This window comes from Rhinoraja longicauda, chromosome 1 (assembly GCF_053455715.1).
Source record: "Rhinoraja longicauda isolate Sanriku21f chromosome 1, sRhiLon1.1, whole genome shotgun sequence".
Lineage (NCBI taxonomy): Eukaryota > Metazoa > Chordata > Chondrichthyes > Rajiformes > Arhynchobatidae > Rhinoraja > Rhinoraja longicauda.
Genome location: NC_135953.1, coordinates 36,844,746 through 36,857,374, shown reverse-complemented (window position 1 = coordinate 36,857,374; position 12,629 = coordinate 36,844,746). Strand labels below are relative to the sequence as shown.

Here is a 12,629-nt window from a genome sequence, read left to right as displayed (position 1 = left end):
GATATTTGCTCTATATTCGCTGCAGGTCATGTCTTATGAATTTAAGGAGGTGACGAAGGTGATCGATGAGGGTAGGGCAGTGGATTTTACCTGTGTGAATTTTTGTAAGGCATTTTATAAAATCCCTCATGGAAGGCAGATCTAGAAGATTATGATGTATTGGATCCATGGTGATTTGGTCGTTTGGGTTCGGAACTAGCTTACTTATCAAAGACAGAAGGTTATGGTGGAAAGATGTTATTCTAGCTGGAGGTCTGTCATCAGTGGAGTGCCTCAGAGATAGACACAAAATGCTGGAGTAACTCAGCAGGACAGGCAGCATCTCTGAAGAGAAGGAATGAATGACGTTTCGGGTTGAGACCCTTCTTCAGACTGATGTCAGGGGAGTGGGTGATACAGAGATAAAGTAGTCAGACAGTAAGACTGGTAAGAGAACTGGGAAGGGGATGAAGAGAGAGGGAAAGTAAGGGCTACTTGAAGTTAGAGAAGTCAATGTTCATACCTCTGGGGTGTAAGCTACCCAAACAAAATATGAGGTGCTGTTCCTCCAATTTGCGCTGGGCCTCACTCTGAAAATAGAGGAGGTCCAGGACAGAAAGGTCAGTGTGGGAATGTGAGGGGGAGTTAAAGTGTTGAGCAACCAGGAGTTCAAGTAGGTTTAGGCGTACTGAGCAGAGGTGTTCAACAAAACGATCGCCGAGCCTGCACTTGTTTTTTACCAATATACAGGAGTCCACACCTGGAACAGCGGATACAGTAGATGAGGTTGGAGGAGGTGCAAGTGCCTCAGAGATCTATGCAATTACATCTATAATGACTTGGCTGTAAATGTAAAAAAGTTGGTTAGTAGGTTTGTGAGGAAGGTTATCATAGTATACCTCGGGACATAGATCAGTAGCAGAAATAGGCGGAGAAATGACAGATGAAGTTCAATCTGAGCAGGTGTGAGGTGTTGCACTTTGGGAGGTTGAATGCAAGGGGGAAATATGCAGTTAATGTCAAGACCCTTAACTGCCTATAGGAGAGATGAGGCAACTCTACAAATTCTGGTGACATCTTAAACCTATGCCCTTTAATTTTCTGGAATTTTTTGAGGATGTAACAAGTAGACTGGATAAGGGAGAGCCAATGGATGTGGTGTATCTGGACTTTCAAAAAGCCTTTGACAAGGTCCCACACAAGAGATCAGTGTGCAAAATTAGAGCACATGGTATTGGGGTTAGGGTATTGACATGGATAGAGAACTGGTTGGCAGACAGGCAGCAAAGAGTAGGTATTAATGGGTCCTTTTCAGGATGGCAGGCAGTAACCAGTGGGGTGCCGCAAGGCTCAGTGCTGGGACACCAGTCATTTATAATATACTAGACCAAGTGGACTCGTTGGGCCCATTCCTCGTAGAGGGGTAACAGGGGAGGGGAGAGGGTGTGACTGAGTGAGCCCTGGACCCAAGGCCACTCCTGTATTGGTGTAGCACCCTCAATCTACCACACCACTCAATCCCCCTTATCCCCCCTCCTCCCCCCACTGACCCATTTCATCCCTCCTACCTCCAACCCCATTCCCCCCTCCCCATCCCTATTCCCCACTCCCCCCACCTCCCTCCCCTTCCCCCACCTCCACACTCCCTGCCCGCACTCCACTCTCCCCCCTACCCCCAATCTTCCCTCCTCCCCTCCCCTACTCTTCCCACCCCCACTCTGCCCTCCTCCCCACCCCACTCTGCCCTCCTCCCCACCCCATTCTCCCCTTCTCCTCACCCCCACTCCCCCTTCCCCCCACCCCTACACTCCTCCCCACCCCCACTCTCTCCTGCCCCCCACTTTTCCCCTTCCATCCCACCCCCTCCTCCCACCACCCCCACTCCCCCCCTACCCCCACCCTTCCCTCCACCCACTGGAGGCATGCTAAATATTTTTTCTCCTGAGAAAGCAGAGGTGTTGGCTGTCACTTCAACGTTGTTGGTAATATTAATGCGAAGGAACTTGAAGCTCTCAACCATTTCCATCTGGCACTTTTGATGCTGTTGGGGCATGGACCACAAGATTCCTCCGTGCATCAATACTGTTAACGGTCATGCCATTAATTGCATTTTCCCTTTTCAATTGACTTTCCAAAGTGTAAAACATCTCTCTTAGTTTAAACTTCATCTGCATTTCACCACCCATTTCTGTAGTTGATCTATATCCCACTGTATAATTTGACAGCCTGCCTCGCTATCTGCGTCACCAGCAATCTTGGCATCATCTACAAATTTACTAACCAACAGGTCTGTGTTTACACCCAAGTCATTTACAAGTATCACAAACAATAGAGTTCCTTGTGGGACTCCATTGGTTGCAGACCTACTCTAGTTCTTGATTTCCCTACTTTGGATTAAAAAAAACTCTGTGCTTTTATCAAATCTATTCCTCTCATGATCTTGGGCGGGCGAAGAAGGAGAGGAAAGGGGAGAGGGAGTCACTCACCCCGGCCCTGGGCGACCAGCAGCAGGAGAGCTCTCCCCCCCCCCCCCCCCCCCAATGGCCGCCACTACTGTAACTCGGGCGGGTCCTGCCCCCCTCCGAGTGGCAACCCTCCCCTAACTGCACACGCGTGGAACTGGCGGCCATCTTACATAAGTATCAGATCAACGGGCCCCAATTGTGCAGGCGCGGACGCATTGGGTTCCCATTGTGACGTCGAACATGCGGACCCGTTGGGTTCCCATTGTGACATCGAACACGGCTGACGGGCAGTGCAAGTGGAAAAGGGATTTATTAAAGTTTAAAAGGTGATTTTTAAAGTTTAAAAAGTGAAAAACTTAAAAAATATAACAACCATTTGAACCGCAGGGCAATGGTGAGTAAGGTGGGCTTAAAATTGTTGCGCTATCGTGTACTGTTTTGGCTGTATCTCGAGAACAAATATATTCACAAACACACAAATATACAAGATGAGAGTTTTAGTAATATCTGGATAGATAATCTGTTTTGCCATCTGTATGTGTTACAGAATGTTTATGTAACTAATGATTTTCAGACAACAAATCCTTTATCACACATCACATCTATAATTCTAAACTTGCATGGCAAAGGTGGAGAGGGGAACGAGTATCAAACAAACATTTGATCAAACATGTAAATGATGCACACTTGGAAGTAACAGGCTATTAAAATTAAGGTAAGAAATAATTATGGCACTAATGATCAGGTACAAGAATAGTGAATTGCAAATGGACAGTTGTAAGGTTTGAACTGCTGCCTGAACATTGGTACCATCTGTGCAGTCTGCATGCCAGGTAGTCACATCAGAGATTAAGCAGAGATGCCCTCTCTGGTGCAATTAACACCTGTAATAAAGCATTTTGTTGTCTGAAAATCATTGAGGCAAGTTACTTATTCACACATTCTGTGGCACATACAGGTGTTAAAACAGGTTATTAATTATATAATAACATGTTGCAGTGGACATGCAAGCGGGTGAATGAATGAGCCATTTATAAATTATGTATGCATGTTTCACAGCAAGCTGCTTTGTGTTTTTCAGTTGCTTCCAGTTTGTAAGACACCAATTAGTGTTGAATTCTAAATAATTGAATAACTTTGATTCCCGTATCATTTTAGATCCAGGCATTATGAACAAAATAAGTTTTAACCTCAAAGACCCTTGAGTATAAATTGTTCCGTTCCTTAAGATGTGCAAAAGCAGCAAGCTCTTGCCCAGATCAATTTTATATTGAATGCATAATTTATTTACCAAAATTGATTTGTAATTATGTTTTCCAGACATTGGTTTCAAATTGCTGTGAAAATTGGGCAGGCAGCAATCCACACCATTTGCTTGATGTGAATGGCAGCGGGCTTGTGCCAGTAACATGGTCAGATCTAAGTGAAGTGTATTTGTCACGCTGGCAGTGCTAATTGTGTTCCATTTAAGCAGTTGTCAGTTGGAAGGATTGGCTTCCCACTAATAGGACTAGACTATTTTAAAATAAAGAAGAGATACATTTTGATGGTGGATAGTTGATGGAAATCTTTAGCAGTTGGCAGTGTGAATTCAACTGGTGTTCGAATCTGGAATGCAAGTACTCATAAAACAAGTCAGTAGATGTAAATAGAAACTTTTTGTTTCAGGATGACTGGTGCTTGGATGGGTTTCTCAGCAACGATGAAGAAAGATTTGCAGCATGACTAATACCATCTGGATTGAGGCCAGTACGAGACTGCAGAGTAGGAAAATTGTGATGTTCTCATTAGGAATGGCGGCGCAGATTCTCTATCATTTTCCCCTTTATTATTACCACTGAACCCTAGCGTTATTATCCCTCATACACTTGTCATGCTTTTCCCATCAGGATCAAACATCGCACAACATTTATGGGGGAATTGGGGAATACAAATAAATTTAGGCAACCCTTTGTCAAAATTTAACTCCTTGAGTCCCAGCGTATGTAGCTTGATGGCATATTTGTACTATTTATAACTTCAGAAAAAAATAGCGTGTTGGAATATAAACTGTCAACAGTAATGCTTAATGTTTATGCATTGGCCAAAGTTAATGAAGTGCGATTTGTTCTTTTGTTTTGATCAAACATTAATTTTCCACTAAATTTATTGTGTGCATCAGTGTAAACCTTTATATTGCTTAGAATTTACATTTGTTTGACAGTATTATGCAGTTTTTATGATCGTAAAAATTAGTGAATCACGTTGAATAATAAAGCAATGGAAAAAGGCACCATCATAATGTTAAATTGATGAATGTGGATATAATCCCTTAATACTTAGTTGATTCGTAGCTGGAATCAATAAAGAAGCTAATGAGTGCCTACTATGAAGCTCTGATTTATTTATACTCTAGATTGGGCCATCTAGGAGCAGTTGTTCCAACTGAGTAACTGCATAATATGCATGTACGTGGCATAAATAAAGTGTAAAGAGATGCAAAATCAACTGCAAAACTTTTGGTACTAACTATTTTTTAAGACTGTTTTGGCTGAAGTTAATCTTCATCTTTGATTAAAACAATCCGATTGAAACAATGCAAGATTTGGTTCAAAAACGTTTAGTGCAGGCGGGCAATGTTTCAAAGTTGTGGCCTTTCACTGCATATGATGTGAAAGCTGATGCAAGCCGTGACCATCAGAAAAAGTAGCCCATATAACCTTTTGAGCTTAACCAGCAATTCATGAAATGATGGCTAATCCTGTGCCTCGACGACTTTCTCCCATGGTCACTGTATTACCTGATGCCTTGGGTTTCCAATCATCTATACTTAATGATTATTTACACTCATAAGGTAGAGAACTCCAAGATTTACTATCTGCAGTATTTAAACAAAATTCTTCACCTTGGATCTAAAAAGATGTTCTCACAGAGTGCATAGAACTGTACTAAAACTATCAATTAAAGTTACAGTTAGTGCAAGCTAATTTTATTTACCCTACGTAGGGCTCCTATAATTAATTTCTAGAAGGGTTAATGATTAAGCTAATGGAAGGTGTAAAGCATTTTTCTCAGTTATAAGCCTGTCACTAGAAAATAACGCTGTATTTAAAATAACCAATTATTTGGGAAGAATGGGATGGTCAATCAATGCCATCAGTAAAAAGATTGGGTTATATTGAGAAGATGGCTTTTTTGCAGCACAACTAAGCTATTCGTGCAGTTGAGAACATAATTGGATCCTATACAGCTATCCTGCACTCCCTGACTTTTCTGCAGAAATTACCCTTCTGTTATTGGGAGATGTTGCTGTTCTTTGCCTTTTTAAAATGGACCATGTCCTGATTTTACTTACACTAGAGAAATGGTTTGCTGCTGTGGTTTTTCCCTGTATAGTTTTGAAATGACCGTATGAGTTTTCCCCGGGTGCTTTGGTTTCCTCTCACAAAATAGACAATAGGTGCAGGAGTAGGCCATTTGGCCCTTCGAGCCAGCACCACCATTCAATGTGAATTCTCAATTAGTACCCCGTTCCTGCCTTCTCCCCATACCCCCTGACTCCGCCATCCTTAAGAGCTCTATCTAGCTCTCTCTTGAAAGCACTCAGAGAACTGGCCTCCACTACCTTCTGAGGCAAATTCCACAGATTTACAATTCTGACTGAAAAAGTTTTACCTCATCTCCGTTCTAAATGGCCTACCCTTTATTCTTAAACGGTGTCCCCTGGTTCTGGAGTACATACCAAAGACGTACAGGTTTGTAGGTTAATTGGCTTTGGTAAAGGTTGTAAATGGTTCCGAGTGTGAAGTAGGATAGAGTGTTAATGTACGAGGTGGTCGGTGTGAACTCAGTTGGCCGAAGGACCTGTTTCCGCGCTGTATCTCTAAACTAAACCTGTTTTGGAGGGGAATAGCCACAGGGTTTTCCTGCATTTCTGCCTCCATTCTTTTCTTGCTGGTCCCCCATCTACTCTCTGCCTGTAATTTAGACATGATTACCTCAATATATATAACTCCTGTCTGTGGCACTTTCACACCCTTGCTGCTCCTGTGGGTGTAACCCTCTGGGACACTGGAAATCTCCCTAACATCCTGCAGGAGCAGCATTCCACAATCCCAATCCTTTAAATACCAAAAACAAATGGGACTCTCTTATATAGCGCATCTTGATTGACAGAGAGTTGGGCTAAAGTGCCTGTGACTCTGGCATAAAGAAAAAGCATGTTTCATACCTGTGGATTCTTGTTGCATTATTTGATTGCACCTCTCTGAATTCTGAGGTTCCTGAGAACAGCATGTAATTGTGGCCTTTACTTGGAATCTAACGATAAAAATAGAATATTGCTGGAATTAATGAGCAGGTCGGGCACCATTTATGGTGAGAGAAAAAGTTAATGTTTTGATAGCCTTTTATCAGAACTTTTCCCATTCTTTGATACAAAGTTGTTTTTTAATTTTTTTAAATATTTTAGTGCTAAGACTAATGATATATACAAAGTTAGGGTGAAAAATGAACAGTGAAAACAAGCACAATCTTTTTGCTACTGAAAGGACTAGAGAGCTTGTTAAACAGTGATAAAGATTTTATACAAATTTGCATTTTGTGCAATAGAAGATATCGATTTCATTTATTTATAATAGAGCATGAATAGCTTGTAAATCCTGAATTCTGGTCACTTCACTGACTTACAAAGATGACATTGGTAAAGATTGCAGAACCATGAAACCCATGGAGTAACAGGGAACATTGATAAAATCTTCTTGATTTCTATGTTTAATCACTTGTGCACATTCCAAAAGTTATTGTTACTTTCATGATGGATTCCTAAATCCCAAATGCAGACTGTTTCCCCCTGGGGTTATATACCAACATTTATTAGTTTACAAATGAAAAATAAATGTTTCTGTTTTTATGTCTTGTAACAAATCGACTTGTAGTGCTTAACACTTTGATATGCTGCTCTGAATTTCCATTATCCTTCTTGTTAAGACATGCTGCACTACTTCAGCAAATTGATCAGACATCATGCTGGATAGTGAAATGATTTGTCACTTCTGAGACTAGTTTATGTAAATGAAGTCTCAAGTTTACTGCTGTTTGACCTGCTGTGTAACAGGAATGTGTGGTATATTAATACACTCTGCCATTGAGTGGTAGGATGCACATTTTTCATTTTCACTGATGGGTTCCGGTTTTCAGTTGTACTCTCAAGGAGAATTGCAAATCAGATGCATGTAAAAGTGAATCCAAATCATTGAAGGTGGCATTTCCAGGAAGTTTGGATTAGGTCATAAGCAAAACTGTAGATGGAAATAGTATAGGTAATGTTTAAGAGAATATCTTGAAATAAAATCAAGCAGAAGAAAAACTTGTCGTTCAATTAATTCTATAAAATGATGAGGGTAGAATAAAGTTGCCTGTATATTTGTTCTAATGATGTCTACTCTATGTGAGGAATTTTCACCAGGTTAAAAACATAATAATTTTGTATTTGGAAACAAGGGGTTCCATGATTAGGCAACCATTTTTAAAGTAACTTTTCTATTTTGGATTCACAACCCTGAATGCCTGTTGATTGGTGTTTAAATGTAAGGTCATCTAGCTGCAAAGGTTATCAAGCATAGGTCAGAATATTTTCTGAAATACGTTGCAGAGATGGCGATTGGTAGAGAGCATTGGGGAGCTTTGAACAAGAAATATGGAAGTGTGGTTTTTAACACATACTTTGAAGTTTTAAGTCATTTGCATGACTCTTTGATCATGGAATGATTTCCTATTTGGAAGTCAGCTTGATTGGCTTCTAGGACTGTGCAGCATTTGGACAGAGGATGCAGAATCAAACAGCTCTGTTTCTCCACTGCAGGATTAGGGATTAGTCCAGGCACTAACTCAAGGGAGACGCAAGAAACTGCAGATGCTCAAGAGTCAAGTCAAGAGTGTTTAATTGTCATTTGTACCAACCATAGAACAATTACATTCTTACTTACAGAAGCGTAACAGGCTTATAAACATAGTATATAGATAATATATAATAAAAAAATTAATAACTCCAATACTAGTACATAATCCCTAAAGTCGTAAGTGCAACCAGAGATAGTTCATAGCTGAGTTTAGTGTTGTGAAGTGTATAGTAGTTGGGAAGAAGCTGTTACTGATTCTGGTGTTCACATTTTTTGATTCCCATACTGTCGTCCCAATGGTAGGAGTGAAGTGAGAGCGTGGCCAGGGTGGTGTGGGTCTTTGATAATACTGGCTGCCTTTTGAGGTAGCATCTCCAAAGATCCCTTTGATGGTGGGGAGGTCAACCACTGTGATGGGCTGGGAAGTGCCTGCCACTGTGTAATCTCCTTCATTCCTGCATGTTTGGGTTGCCAACTCAGGCCATGATGCAACCAGTTCTCTACCATATGCTCTCTACCATACACCTGAAAAGAAAGTATTTGCTGACACAGTAAATCTCAGGACGTAGAGGCATTGATGGGCTTTCTTTATGATTGCATCAATGTGCTGGGGCCAGGACTCATCTTCAGTTGTTGATTCTCTCCACCATGATGAAGACAGGTTAATGGATCCTGGACTTTCCCCTTGTAAATTCAACATCGCCCCCCTGGTCCTGCCCATGTAGAGGGCAACATTGTTGTTCTGGCACCATTCAGTCAGACTTTCGCTCTTACCCCCATTCTCTGACTCATCTTTACCCATTATTCATCCATAAATGGTGCTACCGTCAGCGAATTTAAAGAAGGCATTGGAACTATGTCTAGCTACATTGTCATGGGTTTAGATGAGTAGAGCAGGGGACTGAGCATGCATCCCTGTGGTGTTCCTGTACTGATGGTTATCAAGGAGGAACTGTTGCAGCCAATTTGTACTGATTGTGGTCTGCCGATGAGGAGGTTGAGGATCCTGTGGCATAGGAATAAGCAGAGACCCTTGCTGGAATCTCGAGTGAAATACAAAGTGCCAAAGGAACTCAGTGGGTCAGGCAGTATCTGTGGATGGAATGGATGGATGAAGAAGGGGCCTGACCAGAAACGTCTGTCCATTCCCTCCACGAGTGCCTGACTTGCTGAGACCCCCCAGTACTTTGTCTTTTGCTCTAACTCCAGGGATCTTTGGGGGGGGGGGGGCTTTTGTATGGAGGGAGGTTGAATGAATGGTCTAATGGTGACACTGCTCTGTAGAAGAGCTCCTGTTCCACTAGACTGGAAAGGGTACAGAGACAATTTACGAGGATATTACCAGGACTCGAGGGCCTAAGCTATAGGGAGGTTGAACAGGCCAAGACTCTATTCCTTGAAACGCAGGAGGATTAGGGGTGATCTTATAGAGGTATACAAAATCATGAGAGGAATAGATCGGCTGAGTTTCTTGCCTAGAGTAGGGGAATCGAGAACTAGAGGACATAGATTAAAGGTGAGGGGGGAAAGATTTAATAGGAACCTGAGGGGTAACTTTTTCACGCAAACGGTGGTAGGTGTATGGAACGAGTTGCCTGAGTAGGTAGATGAGACGGGTCCTATCACAACATTTAAGAAACATTTAGACAGTTAGACATTTGGATAGGACAGGTTTAGAGGGATATGAGCCAAATGCAGGCAGGTGGGACTAGTGTAGATGGGGCATGTTAGCTGGTGTGGGCAAGTTGGGCTGAAGGGCCTGTTTTCACATTGTAAGACTCTATGACTCTATGACTAATAGGAATGATGTGACAGCACTCAGTTTCTCCTTGAGATGTACTCACCTTGCTTCAGCTGCTGCCTTTTTACTAGGCTGACGTAACTAAAGTGCAAAAATAAAATGTATTTTATCATTGTTAATATGCTCGTTTGACCCTGGTCCTAATTTTACTAAAATCTGCAAGAAGGTTGTTTGGAACTGGCTTCTGGAAGCACCGAGAATTCTTATATATCCGTTGCAAGCAATCTCATTTTTTTGCCCTTATTAAAGTGCACCCTCTGCTTTTGTCTCCGGAGATATTGCCGACTTACTGCAAATGTCCAGCATTTTCTATTTCTATTTCATTTGCTAACTATGAAAGTATATTGCTCAAATCAAATATATTATGGATAATTTGAATTAGAAATGCATCTTCAATAATGTCACCAGTTAATGTTTTAGTGGATTCATAAATATTCTAAATGGTTTGAAATGTATTTTCTTTCAGGTAATCGCCGAGAAGAGCCCTCCAGATGCCTCAATCTCAGATGGCCCCCACCTGGGAATTGTACCTCCTTGTACATTAAATGCTGTTGATAAATCTAAGCATGTGCATGTTGGTCCATCTCTAGCATCTCACCCTCGATGTGACCTAGGCCATTATTTCCCAAACCACAATGTTCCCAATCGAGTTCACCCTTCGGGCAGCCTTCCAGTCCAGAATGGTTGCATGATAAAGACTGAAACTTCAACACATGGAGAGCCAATTGTAGTAAGGCATTACAACATGAAAGATGCGCAAGCTGGTCCATCCAGTTTTACTTTTGATACTGGACAGAACAACAGGAATTTCAGACCGTTAATGGCACAAGACGCCATCTCGGGAACTCTTTGCGATGCAGCAGTAAAAGGTCGAATAGGAATGATGACAGGAGAAATTTTGTATGGACAGGAAGTGTCAAAGCAGCAGCTACTGTGTCAGAAAAAGGAGCTGGAGCTGCAGAAAGAAACACTGCAGAAATTGCTTGCTCAACAGGAGTCTCTGCTCCTTTTAAAGCAACAGCAGTTACAAGAGTCCGTGTTGGATTATAGCAGGTAAGAACTCGATTGAGCATTGAACTATCCTAATGGAGGTAATTTACCATTTAAAATTAGCCTTTATTAGATTGGCAAAAAAATATTAATTAAAGCTGACATTGTTATCTATTGGCAATGGTTTTGAAACCCTGTCCTGGAACAGCTTTAATGAGTTTGAGGAAAATAGATCCCATGTGGTGGCAACTTGTTCAATGTTTCGGTTTAATTGAGCTCAGTTTTTTAGATTTCTCACCTGCATGGTATTCTGAATGTTATTATGTTTAGAGCAGCTGCAATTCAGTTGGGATTTTAACAACATTAAGAAATAATTATCAGTAATTGACAGTAAAAGCAAATTTCTATGGCAGTTGTGTGGTAACAATGTATGTGCATATTAATAGCACTAGTGTTGCAGTTAATATTCAGATCAGATTGATGACATAGTTCATCTAGGTCTGTAAATGTTGTTAAATCTAGTATGGGGAAAAAGCAGGAACGGGGTACTGATTTTAGATGATCAGCCATGATCATATTGAATGGCGGTGCTGGCTCAAAGGGCCGAATGCCCTACTCCTGCACCTATTTTTCTATGATTCTATTCACAATATTGGCCTAGTTGTATTTTAGTGCACCATTTTGTGGGTTCTGTTCTGAATTTTATTTTTTAAATCTTATTTTGTTAAAGGTGGGAATAGTGCATTTTGTAGTGCCCTCTGCACTATGACGCAACTCAAGTGTCTGAAATACCTAATGATCAAATAGTTTGTTATATTGATAGTCTTCTCACAAACTACAATGGATAATAATTATCAATCTGACTAAGGTACCAGTGGCTCATTTCTACGTGTTTTTTTTTAAAGGAGCATGGAAATGGAGTGCAAATAGTGATTGTAGCCACTAAAATTGTCTACTTTGTTCCAAAAGATAAAATGACCTGGGCTTGCAGCAGTAAAGAAGTAGCAAACATATTTTTGCTTGCTTGGTCCAAACATAACAGGGTTTTTTTTAAAGACATAAAGTGCTGTTTATACAGCTTTTTTTTGTTTCTTATAATAAACCATGGCCAATGGTTTATTGGTTATCCCTGCTAGGGTCTGATAATTTGACACCTCTTTGCAGCTGAGGCAACTAGATGTGGAAATGTTGGGGGAGTCCAGAACAAGGGGCCACAGTTTAAGAATAAGGGGTAGGCCATTTAGAACGGAGATGAGGAAGAACTTTTTCAGTCAGAGAGTGGTGAAGGTGTGGAATTCTCTGCCTCAGAAGGCAGTGGAGGCCAGTTCGTTGGATGCTTTCAAGAGAGAGCTGGATAGAGCTCTTAAGGATAGCGGAGTGAGGGGGTATGGGGAGAAGGCAGGAACGGGGTACTGATTGAGAGTGATCAGCCATGATCGCATTGAATGGCGGTGCTGGCTCGAAGGGCTGAATGGCCTACTCCTGCACCTATTGTCTATTGGATATTCTGAATGA

The 12,629-nt window shown here is 41.4% G+C and overlaps 1 protein-coding gene across 2 annotated transcripts in view; it reads left to right on the top strand.

Moving 5' to 3' along the window:
- The window catches only part of kiaa1328 (KIAA1328 ortholog), a 120,282-nt gene that overhangs the window by 41,490 nt on the left and 66,163 nt on the right, over nucleotides 1-12,629 (top strand). For both annotated transcript variants that reach the window (XM_078409742.1, XM_078409749.1), the window contains one exon: nucleotides 10,591-11,177. In XM_078409742.1, the coding sequence (XP_078265868.1) occupies nucleotides 10,591-11,177 (587 nt within the window). The remainder of the gene's footprint in view (nucleotides 1-10,590; nucleotides 11,178-12,629) is intronic.